Source organism: Myotis brandtii, unplaced genomic scaffold (genome assembly GCF_000412655.1).
Source record: "Myotis brandtii unplaced genomic scaffold, ASM41265v1 scaffold471, whole genome shotgun sequence".
In the NCBI taxonomy this organism is placed as follows: domain Eukaryota; kingdom Metazoa; phylum Chordata; class Mammalia; order Chiroptera; family Vespertilionidae; genus Myotis; species Myotis brandtii.
The window spans coordinates 2,492,143-2,511,660 of record NW_005367989.1 but is presented as its reverse complement, the minus strand read 5'-3'; the positions used below and the strand labels follow the sequence as shown (position 1 = coordinate 2,511,660).

General features: G+C 38.6%; 1 protein-coding gene across 1 annotated transcript in view; it reads left to right on the top strand.

Annotated features, from left to right (window-relative positions):
- COL19A1 (collagen, type XIX, alpha 1) overlaps positions 1 to 19,518 on the top strand; it is a 312,484-nt gene that overhangs the window by 254,481 nt on the left and 38,485 nt on the right. Inside the window, exons 26-39 of the mRNA XM_014547409.1 lie at positions 850 to 903; positions 1,574 to 1,663; positions 2,430 to 2,474; positions 2,583 to 2,660; positions 4,223 to 4,258; positions 4,365 to 4,409; positions 4,502 to 4,555; positions 5,851 to 5,892; positions 9,768 to 9,872; positions 9,954 to 10,007; positions 10,265 to 10,318; positions 13,229 to 13,282; positions 14,934 to 14,987; positions 17,969 to 18,013. Coding sequence (XP_014402895.1) covers positions 850 to 903; positions 1,574 to 1,663; positions 2,430 to 2,474; positions 2,583 to 2,660; positions 4,223 to 4,258; positions 4,365 to 4,409; positions 4,502 to 4,555; positions 5,851 to 5,892; positions 9,768 to 9,872; positions 9,954 to 10,007; positions 10,265 to 10,318; positions 13,229 to 13,282; positions 14,934 to 14,987; positions 17,969 to 18,013 — 810 coding nt within the window. The remainder of the gene's footprint in view (positions 1 to 849; positions 904 to 1,573; positions 1,664 to 2,429; positions 2,475 to 2,582; positions 2,661 to 4,222; positions 4,259 to 4,364; positions 4,410 to 4,501; positions 4,556 to 5,850; positions 5,893 to 9,767; positions 9,873 to 9,953; positions 10,008 to 10,264; positions 10,319 to 13,228; positions 13,283 to 14,933; positions 14,988 to 17,968; positions 18,014 to 19,518) is intronic.

The window sequence follows — 19,518 nt, the reverse complement described above, 5'->3', positions numbered from 1 at the left end:
ACACTCACACATCCCCCTTAAATGCACTTTTCTCTCCATGCCTCCAAGTAAGCCGTTTGCCCCTTGGACTATCTCCCTAGCCTTCTGACACCTTGGGAGCTGAGACATACCATCAGTCCTCACTTGAGCAAAACAAGAAAAATGCTTGTCCATATCTTCTTAGAAACTGATCTCTGTTTGGCCACAATTCTAGTACCCTCTAGACAAGTGTTAGAATCTCTCCTTTGGCCATCACCTTGGAGACAGCTCCATGACCTCTTGCTCTGTTTTGCATGCTCCAGAGGTCTCTCTTATAGTGCATTTTGTTCTGCTTAGTACTTTGAGCATTCAGTTCATAGAGCTAAGCTTTTTGTTAGTCCCCCAAGGCAGTGACTAAACCATTACAGGTGCCCCTAGGGAAGAGATCCTATGGAAAGAGAAAAAATGTTGGTGGCACAGATGGAGCCACAAGATGCCCATGAAGTAAAGGGAAGTGATAGTGGTTGAAGCTAAAAAAGAGAACAAAAGGGGAAGACCCCCTATTGCTGAAATATAGTAAAAGCATCTTTTTCTATTTACCCCATTGTCCTTCTGTATCATGTGATGCTACCAACCGTCATCATCCCACCCCTTCTTGGCAATATTTGGTTCAATTCTCCCTTGTTTAGTTTCTTTCCCATTATATCCTGGTTACTTCCCTTGAAACAACATATTTTCACTAAAATTTTTCCTCTCTAAAATATCAAAACCAACCCATCCCACACACTTTATATATTAAAGTTCTGTTTTTCTGACAAAGACTTAGATAAAAATGTCATTATAATAAGACATGTTCTAATTGCTATTCCCCTTTAATTCTAAATTGTCTAGGGGTTGCCAGGAGAACATGGTATCCCAGGAAAACAAGGCATTAAAGGAGAAAAGGTATAGCTTCCATTTTACTCATTGTGCATATTAAGTGGTTAAGGCAGAGGAAGAAGCAGAGGTCAAAGGGCATTGGGGGAGTGAAAGAACAGGACTCAGGATTATGAAGGGAAGTGACAGCCACATAAACCATGGGGTGAATGATGTTGTGCATTTGTGACAGCCCTGGTTCTGGAATAAAAACACAATGTGACAAAATGAACTAACTCAGAGAGGAAGATCTCAGGACTCAGAAAGTCTGCTTCAGACTCAGCTGCTTACTCTGATATGGACCTAAGAAGTCTTAGTCTTTCAGGACCTGTTTCTTGATGTCTATGTGGAAATAGTATATTAGTGTTGAACCATTTCTGGGGGATAACTTTAAGAAAGCCTAAAGATCAGCTAACAAATTTTATGAATAAATGCCTTTGTTGTGCATATATTTATGCACATACATATGTCATGATACTGCAAAACTTGTTAACATAACTCACTACAAAATCTAAATGCACTTAAGATAACTAGAACAGTGCCTAGCATGAATTAGGCACTTACTAAATATTGTAGAAAGAGTGAATGAATGAAGTTTGACTGGCTATAATGACGATTTAAATCAATGGAAACTACTGCCTCCACACCTCCCACCATGAACCTGGACAAGGAAGTAAGACTCTTACCGTGTTTTCCTCAGGGAGATCCAGGTGGGATTATAGGCCCTCCTGGGCTTCCAGGTCCAAAAGGTGAGGCTGGTCCTCCAGGGAAAAGCCTGCCAGGAGACCCAGTAAGTACCAGATCTTTTATTAATATTTCCCTGTAAAGATTGTTTATCCTTTGTGTGCTTCCAGTTTCAGATCACAAGTACAGGAACATGTTTAGATCTGCATAAAAATAAATATTCATCTTATTCTTCATCTTAGAGACCTAATCTCTTTGGAAATTTTATGCAAGCAAAGGCCTTTCTTCTGAAGAAAATGCACATACATGCACCATCTTAACAGCCAATTTTGGAAGCTTCACAGGCCCGCTCTGCAGAAGGCATAGATTCATTAGGGATCTATGAAGCCTAGTAAGGAACACAAGTTTTAAACAATAAATCTTCCTAGGACACTATGTTAAAACAGAAGAACTGCCTGAATTTTCCTTTCTGGGGCTCTGCAGGTGTGGTCACAGGTGGTCATTGGAAGAAAGTGTCCTGCTGGTCCAGGCTGTTTTCAGGACATAGAAAACTGGTTAACTGGAAAAATCTAACCAGTATGCCTGTTTTATATGCATTTTTCTCATCCCCTTTGACCTTTATGTTAATTAATAATGATAAATAGTTCTCAGTGTCAGATGCCTTATTTTAAAGATGAAAACGCATTTTAATGTAACTATATAAAACCCATACCCTAGTGAAATTTGTATTCCTTGTTTATTATTATTTTATAGAAAAGGGTTTATTCAAGAAAGATGAAGAGCAATAACATATTTTTGAGTTAATGATTTTTTAAATGTTATTAACCTTTTTAGAAAAAGAAATGTATCGACCTCCTTTTTTATTCTTTTAGGGATTAGATGGAAATCCTGGAGCACCTGGGCCCCGGGGGCCAAAGGTATAAAAAATATCATAGACAATTTTTAAAGAATTATCCATTGATATAATACAGCCATAAAATTTACATCCCTTGGGCACTGCACTAACAGAAGCACCTCATTTCCAGGGTGAAAGAGGACTGCCTGGTGTCCATGGCTCCCCAGGTGACATAGGCCCACCAGGGGTCGGAATTCCTGGCCGAACAGTAAGTGAAATTCAATTGAGTTTTTGAAACCCTGTTGATTCCAATATTGTGAAACAAAATCCAGTGACATATTTGAAAAGGAGAAAAGAATAAAATGGTCTCAGGAGGAAATACCAATAAACACTGGTCAGAGGGAGAGAATTAAAGGGCACTGAGGTTACGTTACAAAGCACAGAGAGGGCACTCACTGTGTGACTTACAGGGCTGACACACGTACACTGATTTTTGAATAGAAACAGTTATTTAACCTTTTATTCCTCTTTTCTATATACTAAAAAGTTCGAGTGAAGTTTGTACGATTATAAAAATACCTAGTATTAGGTTATTATAGATTACTGTTTGCTTTTAAGTAGAATAAAATAGTTAATATTTAAAGTGAATGGAGTATGTATAAATGGGATGATATGAAACATCTCTAAGTATTATCTTAAAGAATAGAGAAGAGAAGTTGTTTTTAATAGTTAAGACAAAAATAGGCAGGTTTTTTTTTACATGTTTTAGCTATAAGGACAGTGCCTGGTAATAATGACCAGTGTAAGCATACTTGCTGACTAAATAGTAATAAGCAATAAAGCTTTTTATGTGCTATTTTAAAAACACAAAGATTCTGGGCCAATAGAAGTTGAATACATGCTTATTTTAATGACGTTAATTTGGGAAATTGCTCTTGTAATGAAGTTATGAGAGCTAAAAGGAGGTGTCAGTAGTGAAGTCAGTTGTGTGTTGACTGCTGTTTGATTTTCCAGGGCAAGACTATAAAAGACCACTGGAGGTTAAACAAAGTAAAAGAAAGTAGATCAGAAAATTATTAGGGGAGTGGAGGAGGTTGAAGGAAAAAATAAGAACACAGTACAAATAGACAGGGAGCAAACGTAGCTTTGACAATAACTGTGATGTGAATATTTATATAAAAAATAAGAAAAGGAAAGGTCTGTGAGCAGTTACTAAAGCCAGCTTCGGGAAAACCAGCTCTTTTCTTACTTGGTTGTCACTTCCTCATTCAGTGGTCCATGGTTATATACTAGGCTTAGAGCTGTCATCATTAGGGTCACTGATCATCACCCAGCCTCGTTTTGGTTACCCCAAATTCCGATTTGTTGAAGTAGAAACAGACAGCTGACTAATGTTTTACTTCCTACTCCTGTCACTGGACACCAGTTCTGGAAATGTCTTCAAACAGAGAAATGATACAAAGTAGAAGCAGAAGGAGAAGGAAGCCCTGTTCCAGTTACCCTGTGGGCAGTCAGTTTCTGAACAGGTAGAATTTGGATGCATTGTTTGAGCATTCATGAGGGTACAGGGACAGATGATGGTGCTGAGAGAGCAAAACCATGTGGCACCTGAGCCAAACCATGTGGATGTTTCCAGAAACAGGCATCTAGTGAAGTGTTCACCTGTCACCTGAAAGTCTGGGCTGACTTTGCCGAGAGTTTTCAGGGTGTGCCTGGTGGCAAGCCGTGTGGTTCCACTAAGTAAATATCCATACTTAGCCCTTTACCCCCCTTGGCTAATTTATGAACATTCCTGGCAGAATTCTGATCATTGCATCTCATTCTACTTAGGGCTCCCAAGGACCAGCTGGAGAGCCAGGTATTCAGGTAAGCTACTTAACCAAGTTATTAGGCACAGCAAATCCAGCTTGCTGACCTGGGGGAAATTACTGAAAGACCATCCTCATAAGCCACTGTTTCCCCCCTTTTCCAGGGTCCTCGAGGTCACCCTGGATTGCCAGGAACTCCAGGGAATGATGTAAGGACAGCCTTGACCAACTCCTCCCCCACGACCTGTTCAATCTGCACCTGTTCCTCTGTGCCAAGATGTGAACATGTTTCTGTTTGCAGGGAGCTCCAGGGAGGGATGGAAAGCCAGGTCTGCCAGGCCCCCCAGGTGACCCGGTATGTCAACAGACTGCCTGATTTATGTATCTTTAATACACCCAGAAGCCAAACAGCCTACCAAGCAAGTTTTGCTGTCCAAACTAATTAGAATGCTCGGTGCCTGCCTGGTGATTTTGTTTGTCCCCATTATTTTGTAGAGGGGGAAGAAGTCAAGCTGTGCCAGCATTTTTGTGTGTGTGATGAATATTTACTTCCTAAGGGTATAATTCAGCTGTACAATTTTTGCCCCAGGCTGAGCTTTGGCATATAATGTCTCAATCCCATGGAAAATTGAGTTAAAATCTATAGCCACAATTTCTATTTTTTTTCTAATGCTAGTGACTAAATGAATTTCATTTCTCTAAATGGAAGTTTGCAGGTAAGTTACTTACAATATGGTACATAGCCATTGATTCTGTGGCTTTAAAATGCTGAAATGATTAGATTACAAAAAGTGTCTTGAGTGGGCTCTTACAAAATGAGTTTAGGCACTAATTGTGTGTTCCAAAGTTTTATTTTAGCTTAAATCTTGCTTTGAGCGACAGAGAAATCTTTAAATAGCCTCAGATTCAGCAGCTATAATTTGAGAGGCCATATGGGACACGACATTGTATTAAGAGTTTTGTATAATAAAATCCAAATCTGGTCTCTCAGTTCTAAGCCTCACAAATCCTTCTAGTTCCCACATGGCTGGGCCCTGTGTGCCTTTATAAGCTACATGCAGAGGCACGTTTCAGCCGTACTTGAACTCCACCACTGAGTGAATCACGGTGCATCATCTGGGAATCTTGTAAAGTGTTACTTGGGTTTACAGTGTCTCTTTGAAGGGACAATTTAAGACATGAGGCCAAAACACTGCCTGAATTCCCTTAGGATCTGTCTTGCCCATCCCTTAGGCCACATATAGGCCCTTTTTAGTGGCAGTGAGAAAGAACTTTAAGGCAAACTCATCCTGTAATTTTTATAGTTTTCAATAGCTTGATAATTTTCCTGGCAGAGGAGTGATTTTCTTTGAATAAATGATTTACCTTTATGCATTATTTAAAACGTTAACAATAAATTGCTTCTCAGCCTTTTGGCTAAGATCAAGTGTAAAACCAATAATATGTTAGGGTTGACATAAAGGTTGCCATGGTCATGAAAATATAAAATAGAGACACAGAATCAAAGCAATAATATGCATGTGTTTGGTTGTTCATAGTAGAGGAATAATGAGTATTTCTTAAAAATGTCTACATTGTGTTGAATGTTTGCATTGTATTGTGTGCCTATATATGTACAAATATATGGATCTGCTTCTTTCTCAACCACAGATTGCACTTCCTCTCTTGGGAGACATCGGTGTTTTGCTCAAGGTAATTGTTGCTATGTAAGAAATTACATGTTAATTTCCAGGAAAAATCAGAAAGGAAATCTTTACAAGAAATTGGGTTAATTGCTTAGCCTGAACTAAAATTCAATTTTTAAGATAGAAAAAAGGGACACGTATTTTTATGTACCCTGCGCCCTTTATACTAAGCCTTTACTCTCTTCTTCATCACCACCCTCCCATTTTAGGTGTCGAAGGGCAGGGAAGGGGAGAGATGATAGTTCTGAGATGAACCACAGGGAAGGCATCCTGTCACTGACACCCTTGAGTAGATCATTCTCTCCTCTCTTAACGGGTGTTTACTCACCCTGGCTCACCACTGAGAAACCTAATCCTTCTCCCTGTATCTGCCCTGGCCAGACCCAGGATGAAAACCAGTGCTCCTCAATAAACAGCTCGATTGCAAGCCTGAGGTTTGATATCATGGGAGTTTACAAAATGAACTCTCAAGTTCCAAAGCCAACAATTGCCTTAACACCTGTTACTCTGTCAAATAAAAAGTATGTCTACTTATTTCCATCTCAGAGGGAATAAATCTTGCTGCCATTTTCCCCTAATACTTCCATGTGTTTTATTTATAAAACAGATGGGGGGGGATGATAATGGGACATCCATAACTCTATGTATTTGCATTTCTTCATGGTATGCTAAGATGGAGTGAACCCACATGAAAATCTGCTACTTTACATTATATTCAAACGTTATGTGTTTTATCTGTCTCTGTGTGATGGACAGTGTATATGTATATACACAGAGAGAGAGAGACATACATTTGGGCTACGTGTGTGTATATGTGACTTATTTTATATTCCTGGAATTTACCCAATGTTTTGTACAATTACTTACATAGTAGTAGGCAGGCAGGAATATTTGTTGAATTCAAAACACTCAGGAATTCTAGTATATGTGCTTGGTAGGTGGTTAAACTTTTGAGAATAGATATATATAAATGTAAATATGAATGTGAATATGAATTTCCATATGAATATGTATAAAAATATATTATAAAAGTTTTTAAAACCTTCAAAGGCCAACATTGTCTAATAAATCAGAAAAGAATATTTATGGGAGTTTCAGGAAGATCTTATATTTATTGAGTTACAATTACATGCCAGGCAGCTGCTCTACTTAATGTAATCTCACTTCCTTTCACAACAATCCTGTGAGTTCAGGCTGTGGTAGTATCCCCATTCTGTAGATGAGAGACTGAAGTTCCCAGCAGTTAACTAAGTTGCTCAGAGTCACACAGCTCATACGTGTAACATGAACATAGGAATACAGGTCCTCAGACATTGTCTCAGTTCTTTACAATGCAGTAGTGTTGTAAATAGCAGAATTGTAAGTGTTATACCATTCCAAAATAGCTAGGGTTCTTTACTGTAAGGATCAAAAATTTATACACTTAAGCAGAAATGAATATCCCGATGGGATATGGATTGGCTTAGAAAGACTGAATAGGCTCTGTCATGGTGAGGGACCAGGACTACAAGGCTCTTGGAATTTAGACAGTTTCACCAGGGCAGCATCTCTCTAATAAATGCTCTCTGCCATTCTTCCAGTCCTAGCATCTCAGCTGAGGCTCTGAGACCCAGGAGAGCCAATTGGCAAGAGGCAGGCAGGACATGTTGACTGATAGTCCCAACAAACTGTATTGAATAGAATAGGAAAGCATGTAGTTCCCCCAATAAAATCTAATACAGGAATTTAGATTGGGGATTGGCTTTATTAGGCCAACTTAATAATGCCATTTTAAATCCTCACCCTGTTACTCAACTCATTAACTTTCCTTCTCTGTCTTGAGTCTTTAGCAAATTTGGTCAGCCTGATTTCTGTTTTCAAAAATACCTTTGATTAATGTATTGAAAAGAGCTGAAATAATTCCAGACCCAAATGATACCCTATCAAAGACCATCGTGTAGGTTAATCTGTGCATCATTCCCTCTTTGAATGAGATTGTGTATTGGCTAATAATTGGTGCATCCTTATCCTCTTCATAAGGAAATCTTAAGACATTTTTTCAAGAAGCTTAATAAAAACTAATTTACCATTAACGAAAATTAATTTACCATTAATTTAGCATTCTGGTAATCCTAAATTAAAGAAAATGAGGACAGTTTGAAGTGGCTGTTAGAAAATTCTATTGACTCTTAATGATTACCATGTTTTATGTTTTATTAAAATAATCAATTGAATACTCTATTCTAAAATGTTGTTGTATATTGATATGCCAGGGTTTTGCTCTGTATTGATATGCCACATTTATATGTATGTCTATAGATACAATAATTCATTTTCTTTATACTTTTTTAAATATGAAAAACTTTTTGGTTCTCTTAAGTCCTCAGGCATCTTTCTCTCGTTATAGTTTTTCAGACATTATAAGTAGTAGTCTCCAATTATATATGTATTTTTTTAACTCCTCTACCAACACATTGGCTCTGTAAAAAGATCCTGATGGTAAAATTAGTTTAAGAAACAATGAATACTTTAGCTCCCATTTACATATCCCACCATGAAGAGAACTAAGAAGGCCCACCATGAAGAGAACTCTAGCCCAGCATTTTTTTTAGACAAATTGCCTTAGAATCTTTTCACTATCATATAAAATTAGTTTTCCAAGGAAGCTAATTTATTTGGAAATCAGACTTATGCTAATATTCAATGAGTCAAAAATATTGAACTTGACTAGCCATGAGCAAATTTTTTGCTAACTTCACAATAGCAAGCTTTAGTTTCCTCTTCATGTTTAAAGATTCTTCCCTTTGGTGAAAAGGAAGAAAGAGTAGAGCAGTGGTTCCCAAACTTATTTGGCCTACCGCCCCCTTTCCAGAAAAAATATTACTCAGCCCCTGGAAATTAATTTTTTAAAAATTTTAATAGCAGTTACTCATCGCCCCCAAATGCACCTGTGGCCATCACCGCCCCCCTGGATCGCTGCAGCGCCCACCGGGGGGCGGTAGCGCCCACTTTGGGAATCACTGGAGTAGAGGCTTCTAGTGTCCTATCTTCTGTCAACTGTTAAAACTAAACTTTCTCCCCCATCCGATGGTCCCTATTCTGTGCCTTTCCTGATAATATTTTTATTTGACAATAAGCCTTTCCAGGGCTTTTTGCAGACAATTTTTCTTTAGATACACGATAAGACGTTTATCCTGGGAGCTCAGACACTTAAATTCAAGCCTTTCCCAGTCAGCTAAAGGTTACCGAGAAGGCAATGGAAAGGTAATTCCACTTAGATTTCCTATCTGTACTTGGATCTGACATAGAAGTCAGGTCCAAGTCACTCAAGTAATTATTTCTCACATGAGTGCTTCCACTGACAAATAAAATGTTGGTAAACTATGTAGAGTTCTCTCACTAATTTTGCTCTCAGAAAAGAAAAATCCTTTCTTCACAGCTTTCTCTTTCTTTCTCTTTTAAGAATTTATTGTACTGGCTGTATGAGCTCTGTAATCTTGCTGGTTATTCTAAACTATAATACCACCTCTCTTTTTATTCTTAATTTCCCCACCACTTTTTTAAACATGCTACTAGGCAGTTGAAACTCAGTCTGTCTTAACTGACATGTCTATTCCTTATTTATTTAGAATTTTCCTTTTAAATATCATCATAGACATGTTTCTTAAATAGCTCACCAGTATCATAAACAGATATTAGTGACTAGGTACATAAGTAGTTTTTACTTCACAAAAAGTAGTCTTTTCAAATTGGATAAATTAAGTTTCTGAAAGTGATGATACAGCAATTGTTCTATCACTTATCTCTGGCAGAAGTTCAATTAGAGCTCCAAATTTGATCAAACCTCCCTTTTATAGATGACTTTCATGAATCTCTCAGTCACCTTATCTTTTTACTCATTAGAACTTTTGTGGCAACTGCCAAACCAGTGTCCCTGGGCTGAAAAGCAACAAAGGAGAAGAAGGAGGCCCTGGTGAGCCTGGAAAGTACGATTCTATAGCCCGGAAGGTAAGAAGGCAGGCTGGGTGTTGATGGGCTTCCTACTGACACATAGTGCCTTCGTTCAGATCTGTTAACCCTGTCCTCTAGGGTGACATAGGGCCACGGGGTCCTGCAGGAATCCCAGGCAGAGAGGGTCCAAAGGTAAGGAAGGTCTCTTCTTCACTCTCCTTTGTGTGACCTCCAATTCAGTGTGAAAAAAGGAAACCTGTTTTAAAATACTCTACTTCTTGCAAAAATATTTTTGGAAAATTGGTATAAAGCCATTGGCAAATGTAATTTATTTGTTCCCTAACTCTGTCCAAATAATATGGCCCAAGTATCCTGAGAAGAGATACTGTCATTGTTTCAAAAGATGACAAAGTGACTGAGTGTACTTGCTGAATTTATTGTCTTTTTAGGGAAGCAAAGGAGAACGGGGCTACCCTGGGATACCTGGGGAGAAAGGCGATGAGGTAAGAGATTATTCTCTGGTAATATAGTCCTATTGATTCTCTTTAAGTAACTCATCAAAAGAAAGACATCAGTTTTCCTAGAGTTCATTTTTAATGCTGAAACAAATAAAAACAAAGACTTAGGTAGGTCTTTTCAAATGTTAGCACATTTTAAATATACTAATATGTTAATGTTTCTTATCAATGGTCCAGTTTTTAAGACAAGGAAATTAAAGCACAAAGTTAATATATCAGTTGCTATGTTTCTATTTCATGTAGCAGATGATAATTCCTGCTCTCCCAAAATAAAAGCCAGGGGTTGTATTGAGGGAAGGCTTGGGCACGGGAGGGCAGGGGGTGAGAGGGTGAGGGTAAGAGATCAACCAAAGGACTTGTATGCATGCTTATGAGCAAAACCAATGGACACAGACAGTAGGGGAGTGAGGGCTTATGCTTGGGGGTGGGGGTGGCCGGGGAGAGGTCAATGGGGGAAAAAGGAGACTCTTAATACTTTAAATAATAAAGAATTTAAATTTTAAAAAAAGACAATTTTTAAAAAAAAGCACAGGGTTGAAGAAGGGGGGGTTTCACTGACAAATATCCCAAGATAACTAGTAGGATGGGAAGAATAGTTAACAACCAACCTAGAGATAAGAACAGCCCCAGAACTCAGCAGGACTTCTCTGGAACCTGGCTCTAATATGACTCAACTTCAATGACCTTGTTTTGTCAGTGTGTCTGCTCAACTTTCAAACTCTTAGGAGAAAAGAATCTGATTGGACTAGCTTAAATCAGTTGCCCACCCCCAGACTAAGGTTCAAAGTCAAATGTGCTTTTGAGATGATGGTGTAAGTTTCTGACTCAAAGCCATGGTGATGCTCAGGGTATCATTCTTTTCCTGCATAATTCACATTAACTATTAGAAAAACCTATTAGGATGATGAATTGTTGTTAGTTTAAACAGTTTTGATGCTAATAATTCTTAATGAAAGTAAGTAAGCCATCTGGCATATATTAACCTTGATATTAGTGCAGAAAATCATAACGGTATGAAGTGATCTATTTTTTGAGTTGGAGTTATATTTTAAATTATAAATGATCATTGTGTGTTATTCTTTTTCATTAATATTGATCCTATTCTAGAAAACTGAGGATTGGCTCTTGATTTTTTTCCAAGTTAAAAATTGAAGAATAGAAATATAGTATGATATTTATTTTCATTCATAAATAAAACTGTAAGGGCATTTTATTTTCAAATTAAGAGTTGTTGAGTATTTTCTTCTTCATGCTCCATAGAAAGTTTCATTGAAATACAAGCACAATATCTGATTTTAATATTCTAATAGCTGTTAACTGCCTAGATTCGAGAGGTAGGCTTCAGAGGCGATTGAGAAGGTAATGACAAAAAGACCAGGAAATAATTGGAATTTGGGGTTTTTATAAGGGACTCTAAGTCAGATTTATTAGAAGTTAATTTTTATTGATTTAACAGGATAGATACTTTATCCTCTTGGTGAATTGAAATCCATTGCTATTATTCCTCTGCTGTTTTAGTGTTTTCTTTCTTAAGGACACCTGATGGACTTTTAACTGAGTACACAATATTTTGCACAAGACTCTTATTACATAGGAAATTCCAGAACGTTAAGTTCCATCTGGGAACTTAGAGATAGGAGTTGCCTGTTTGTTTATTGATCTTAGAAAAAGTGACATTATCCTCTATGTTTTTTGCAGATGTTTCACAACTCAAGGTAGCAATTTGTAAGTTGCAAATAGAACACACATCTTATAGTCAAAGTAAATCCTTGCTTGGAATGCAGGCCTTCCTACAATATCTCAGGATAATAATTGATAAGTAGGACATGAAAATATTGTCATCCATAAATTATTACAATAAATAAATAAACTTTCTTATAGCAACTGGGCTAGGACTTGCAAAATGAAAATATCAGAGCAGGGAAAGAACTTAGTGGTCCCTGAATATCTATGCAATAAATTTTAATTTATATTTTAGCTTGGCACTATATGCTAAATTGACTGTCCTACTCTTTAATATGTATTCATCTTCTTTAATGACCACCTTGTCTTCTAAAATTATCTTATTGCCCTTTATGCATCCTTAGTAACTTTTACCCTTACTCCAAAATTTCAGCTTGTTCAGAAAAAGACTGCCAAGAATGATTTTTTTATTTATGGACTGAGGTTTATTTTAAAGTTTAATGTGGTCATCAAAGGTTAATGAGTCCCAAGCTTATAAATTAGACTGCCTAAAGACTCACTCAGCATCTCTAGGCTGATTCAGTGCTGAAACTAAAAGTAGCAAAAAAAATACATAAGTAAATGCATATTTTATACACATACATATGAAGAGAACTTTATGAAGATGTTGGTATTTTTAGATAAAGCAATTTATGGCATAGCATTTATAATTTCCAGATATTTAGAGGTGCCATTCCCAAAAGAAATTTGTTTTCTTTCTACTTACACACCTGTAAAAAAATTAATGGTGGGTGAATAAAAAGAGCCAGTACAATATCCTAACTCATACCATTCACACATGTACATGCACATGTGGGTGCACACACACACACTCTCACATAGAATTGCCAGTGAGGATGATATCATCTTGAAGAAAGAATATGTCCACATCATTTAACACAAACACACATAAGATTTTTCCCAAGACTCTTTTATTTAAATTTATCTTTATTGTTGAAAGTATTACAAATGTCCCCCTTTGTTCCCCCATTGATCTCCTCCTCCCCGTTACACAAGACTCTTTGAAATCGGGTATTTGTAATATGGCATATATCATGGTTTTTGATTAGTCAACATAAATGTTTAATTTTCAATAGTAAAATTATTTGGTTAAGTAAAATGCCTTGTTTTCACTGATATGATAGATTTTATGGTAGGAACTATCTCTTCTAGGGTCTTCAAGGAATTCCAGGCATTCCGGGTGCTCCAGGTCCGACTGGACCCCCTGTAAGTATTTGCTAGAACTGTTCTGCCCATGGTTCATATCTGCTGGAATGATGAAAGGTGAACTAATATTTTTCATTGTTTTTTGTTCTCTGTGCTTTTATGTAGATTATCCAGCTGTTGCATAGAAAAGTAGCATCTACCATCTCATATTTTCATTTAGTCTTACTTAAGGTTGTTCAGGGTTGCTACCTGACCAGAAATCAGTCTGGGGTTAAGCTAGTTATTTGAAAAGAAGTTGGATAGAAAAGAACATTACATTTTTTAATTGTAATTTTTTGGCATTAACCTTTGGAAGAGATATTTAGATGGTTACACCCTTACATTCTTGAGCACCATAAACTAAGAATTTATTATCTACAGGGAAAAAATTGGTCATGAATCATCAGATTCAATTTATTTTCATTCCTATTTATGAATTAAAATGCCCTCAACTTTACTCAGTACCTTTTCTCACTTACCCTCAGACACAACACCATCGCCTTTGTGTCTTTGGTTATACTGTGTTTCCAAAAATAGAATATATTTTCCTTTTCCACCTGCTAGATCCAATTTCTCATTAAAGCAAAGCTCAAGTCTAGTGTTTCCAGTTAAAATACAGGATACACAGTTTAATTTTAATTTCATCTGAACAATATTTTTAGAATGTCCCAAATAGTGTATTTTTTAATCCTCATCCAAGGATGTATTTTTTTCATTGATTTTTAGAGAGAAAGTAAGGGTGAGGGGGAGAGAGAGAGAGAGAAATATCAATGAGAGAAACATAGGTTGGTTGCTCTATGGCATCTATCAGTTGCCCTTACAAGCAAAGGACCAAGGATTGAAACTGAAGCCCGTGCATGTGCCCTGACCAGAACCAAACCTGAGATTTTTCAGTGCATGGGACCACACTCCAGCCAACTGAGCCACAGGGGCCAGGGCCCAAATATTGTATTTTTATTTGCTAAAGATAGCAACACTATTCTTAACTTCTCCAACTCTTCCCTTCTTAGAGTTCCTATGCAAATGGTATTTATCACACAAGTGGGAATGTAATCACTTTCCTTAATGTTTTGAATCACGGATTTGCCATAATTAAAATTTTATCATTTTTGCTTTCACCACAGTTATGCAGAACAAACCTGGCTTTAAATTGTAGACTAAAATTAAAAATTAAGAGAAAGTGTTGTGAAAGAAACCATGAAAATTATAGCTAACTCTATTCTCAAAAAAGAATTAACATTAAATTTTATTTTCCATTGGTAAATTGCAGATCACATAACTCAATATGCACATTGTTAATTCTGCCGCGTCTTGAAGTATGTAAAATGTTGATCGCTACCAAAATTATAGCTCATTTAGGAAGGCATAATGTTATGTAAATTGCCATTTAAACAGCAAGGCTAAATTCTTAAATGTATCAAAAGGTTCCAATTAAGGTCATTAAATGTGGTTGGCCAAGGTGAAAAGCAGCCACAAATACAAATTTTACCCTTGCAAGAGCTTATCAGCAGGCTACAGCTGCTGCATCAGCCTGAAGAAATGGAAGCTTGTAGGATTGATTTAATTAGGATTAAATGACCTTCAAAATGTATCAGTTTTTAGACCAACTGTCAATACCCTGTGGCCACTTGGTTGTTGTTTTCTGTAGCAAACTTAGTTTTGTGTTTTACAGGGCTTGTTGGGAAGAACCGGACATCCGGGTCCCTCCGGAACTAAGGGTGACAAGGTACAGAGGAAAAGCCTCCCTTAGTGTTTGAACTGGGGCCTGGGGTCGGGGCAGGGTGAGACCATTTACAGAGGGAGCATCACAGTAGAATTGATGTCAGGGAATAGCTATTCTGATAGTGGGCTTAGAAGGACATAGATCAAAAAATTGGCCTGAACGAATACAGGAGATACGTTCCTAGAGGAGAGATAAAGAGAACACTGGTGCCATATAGCAAAAGTCCAAGCTGGATCCAGGGTCCTGGGCATGGTGCTTTGTGGAAGGGGGTGTGGGAGCAGCCTCCTGAAGAGGTGCAGGTACCGTGTCTGTGTCGGGAGTTCCAGCCACAGGGGCCGAGGCTTCAGAGAGAAGGCTGGTCATCAGGACTAGGAGTCCAATAATCGGGCAGCTGCTGAGAAAATCAGGGAGTTCTGTTATTTGAGAGTCATAGGGGAAATTTACTAAGGAACCAGTAGTGAAACCAAAAGGTGGGGTGTTGAGTCTGAGTTCTCACAAAATCAAAGAATGAAGTCACGGACAAAAACGATCAGTGGAACCAAAGTTTGAGAGAAGCCAGAGCTGGAAAAGGTGTAGCTGGGGTCCCAGGAGCAGGCCGGTGCCCAGAGCTTCCTTCCCACGTTACAGCTGGATGTTAAAGTCTATAAGTCCATGTGTAGAGGCCCACATGGCCATAACCCACGTGGGTGCAGGGATGTGCTCCCCCACACAGGAATGTCAGGAACCCCTTGCATGCCAGGGAGAAGAGCGAGGGTGAGAGGAAGCGCGCACCTTTTAATTAGGGGGTGAGGGGGGTGGGTTACACCTTGCTAGCTCCTAAATGGTCTTTTCAAAGAATTATGCCTTAATAATATTCTTGGGATTGGTTAGTATATGCCTCACTGTCTTGTGATTGGTTATCTGCAAGCTGCCTGTCTTAGCAACATCTATACATTTTAAAGTTCATGCCTCTTACAGGCATCCTTCCTTCCCCGCCTAGTTGAGATGCCTTAGTGACTCCATTAGCTGGGTTCCCCGGTTTTATTTCCCGCCCCCATGGTCCCAATTCCTGACTGCCTAGCTTCCTTCTCTCTCCTCACCAGGAAAGCTTGTTTCCTGGGGAGGCTGCTGATTGGGCAAGTGGGTTGCTGTGGTCAGAAGGGAGGAGAACTGTCAGGCCTTGAAGGGAAGGTAGGGGAGGGTGGGGGTAAGGGGGAGAGATCAACCGCGGTGAGGGCATGAGCGGAGGGTAGGGGATAATGTGGGGATAAGGACACATATGTAATATCTTAATCAATAAAAATATATTTAAAAAAAAGAAGGGAGGAGCAGCAATACAGGCAACAGACAGGAAGGCCACAGGGCTTCATCAGTTTACCTTATTTAGGATCTAAATTGGCCCCACAATATGAATCCAGACAGAGCCAGAATATGAGTGAAATAAGACTGGCTATTCAGGGAAGTAACTAGATGAGGGAAGTAACAATCAAAAGTCCGCACGAGGCACGTAAGTGGCTTCTACCCTGAAATGACCAAAATGGGACAAAATGGCATCAAGGAACAAAGGAATCCCCCAACAAAATATGAAAGGGAACAATGTGCTTATTCTAAATAGTCTCAACACATATTTTTCTGATAGTATTCCAAGGAGCTTGCCCAACCCCACCAGCCTTTCTTCTCTGTTCTCTATGGAAATTATTCAGTCAGAGATTTGCCTTTTGAAGTTAATGGGAATTCCACACTGGATGAGCTTTGGGGCACAATTGAGGATGAAAATATGTCTTTTAATTGTGCCCGGAATAAAAGTCTTTTCAATAGGCACATATTTTTCCTTGTTTGTTGTCCTCTCATAGCTCGTGAGAACTATGACATAATTCTGGGAGGACACTGCCCGCAGTCAGCAGAATATGACATGTCTTGGAGAGATAGCCACCATCAAAGCAGTTTGGGCAAAGATACAATATACTCATTGTCACATTCTCAGTCAGACACATTGCAAGAAAAACTTTACAGTTTATTTTCCTTGACAAAGATACAAACAAAAGGGGTTTTTATGATACTTCCCTTTAAAAATAGGGAGATTGGGATGAAATCCTTCATTAAATTTATGGAAATGGGCTGAAATCCCTCAAAATTTGGGGGCACAGTAAGTAGGAATCCTACTCTCTCTGAATTCTTTTTTAATTAACCATTTCATGCCAACGGTCTTAAGGGACTTAAAAGATTCTAAAAGAAAATTTACAGGAAGAACTTATTAAAGGCACCAAAGGGACCATAATATTTCTGCTTATTATGGACTGATAAGCATTCTGTGTTTTATAAAAAATAAAAGTGAAATCCATTTTTCAAGTTTCAACTTGAATTCATTATTCAGTCTGCTTCTCCTGTAAACAGAATGTCTGAGGCTGTTTAAATTGTATAGAACATTGATCCGATAGAGTGTCGAACCACAGTCACTTCTGTTCAGTGGGACATGCCTGACTTGGTTATAAAGTCTAATAGGAACTTGGGAAGTGAGAGAGGTTTCTCCTCCTGCAGACATGAAATAGGTTGTGATTTTCTACTCTGGTCAAAGTATGCAGATGACCCCTCTGATTCCCAAACGTTGAAGGTATAGAGGTGAGGCTGAAGTGAGTGGTTTGTCCCCTGCTTCCAGGAGCTCTGCTCTGCACCCCCACAAGCGGCGAGTTCCCCCAGCTGCACTCGAAGTCCAGGATGGGATTACCTGGGTTGTCTGGCTCCATCTAAAAATAAGCTTCATCCCTGGGCTCCCAGAGTAAGAATTTGAATGAGTGCAGGAAAAGGCATTTACCTTTCCTGTGGTCTAGAAATGTATTTCCTGATGAAAGAGAAAAGCCAAGCTGAATAAGACCTTGCAAGGCCAAAACAAAATGACAGCCCATATTGATTTCAGAATGCGGTTCTCAGAGCAAGTACAATCTGGTTCATAAACTTGGGGTGGAAATGTCTAAACCATTGATTTTTGGTCTGAATATCCCTTGCAGGGCAGCGAAGGACCTCCTGGGAGACCTGGACCTCCTGGACCGCCTGTGAGTTGTTTCAGGTTTAAAAGTTAAAGTTGTGTGTGCCTACTTATGACTTCCGTATCTCAGAGGTCAGACTACATTTAGATGTTCTTACGGATAAAAAGTCATCTGAGTTTTATGTATACATATAAATGTTAGCCAGGGTAGCTTTGTGGAGAACTGGTGTTTCCCCTTTAGCTCTGCTCCAATGAGAAGTGCTCAGATTTGCATACTGCAGGCCTCCTTACTGTAGACTCAGAAGACCTGGGTAGGTGCCCAGACTTTCCACTTCCTGCCTGGGGGGGTGAGGCGGGGGGACGGGTGGTCATGGGAAAGTCATTAAACCTCAGGGAGCCTCATTCACAGAAAATAGATGGGCTTTAAAAAGAGATCCCTTCCAACAATGTGAGTAGGTGCAGGATTTGGTATTATGTTATATGTGTTCATTGCGGTCCATTATGTCTGAGATGCAAGGAAATTCTATTTATATAGCACCTTCTGGATAAAATGTACAAGAGCCATCGGTGTTTTTATGTTTCTGATTGAGACAGATATGCACTTTGTCGGGAGGCCGAGAAGAGAAGAGGTACCTCTCTCTGTAGCAAGTCTGCCCTCATGTGGGGCCACGCTCAAATCGCAGCAGAACTTTGGTCCACCCTGCCTCATAGGAATATGTTAGAAGCCAAACTCACTGGAGAGGGGTCAGAATTCCTCTGTGATTTTATGAAGACCACACAGATATGTTGATAATCTTCATGTGAATGTAGACTTTGCACACACAGAAGGGATTTGCACTCTGTGTTCTTAAACCTGGTCTTCCTTTTGTTTACCTTCTCCCTTGACAGGGAAACAGGACAGAAAGCATTTGGGGCTCAAATCCTAAAATACACTCCCTCTCCAGCGGACAGAACAGCAAAATAAACTGAATACACAAAAGAGACCTATATTTTATAATGGGTTTAAAAAAATCTTCCTCTTCCCCCCAAATCCTCCAAAATTACTTATTCTTCAAGACAGATTAATGTTGTCTTTTGGGGTGGGGAGGGATCTCGGACAAAATTATCCTTCATTGTTCCAGGACTTAGCACACTAAAATATAGTAGACATTCAACAATTGTCAAATTAGTGAGTGAAATAATAAAGACGTAAATGAATGGAGCATTTTTTTCTTCCATCACTAGTGATTTGAAGATGCAAGTCTTCAAATGATGACCATTATCCTAAAACAGTGAAATGATGGCTTCTTCAACTTTGCACTGGAAATATGGAAGTCATAAAAAGAGAAATTTAGATTAGTGATTGTATGGAAATTTCTTTAAAAATGATAAAAGATCCTAAGTAAAATTTTCATATGCAAATTTTTTCTGAATGCCAGTGTGTGTGATTTTTAAGGTCTCAAATGAGTTCTCTGTGTTAGTTACTTTGGGACTTGCCAATCACAGGCCAATTTTATTAGGAAGTTCTTATTCCCCGTTGTTCTAAGGAATATGTTTCTGTAGAAACAGCCACATAGGGTTGTGAGTAACATC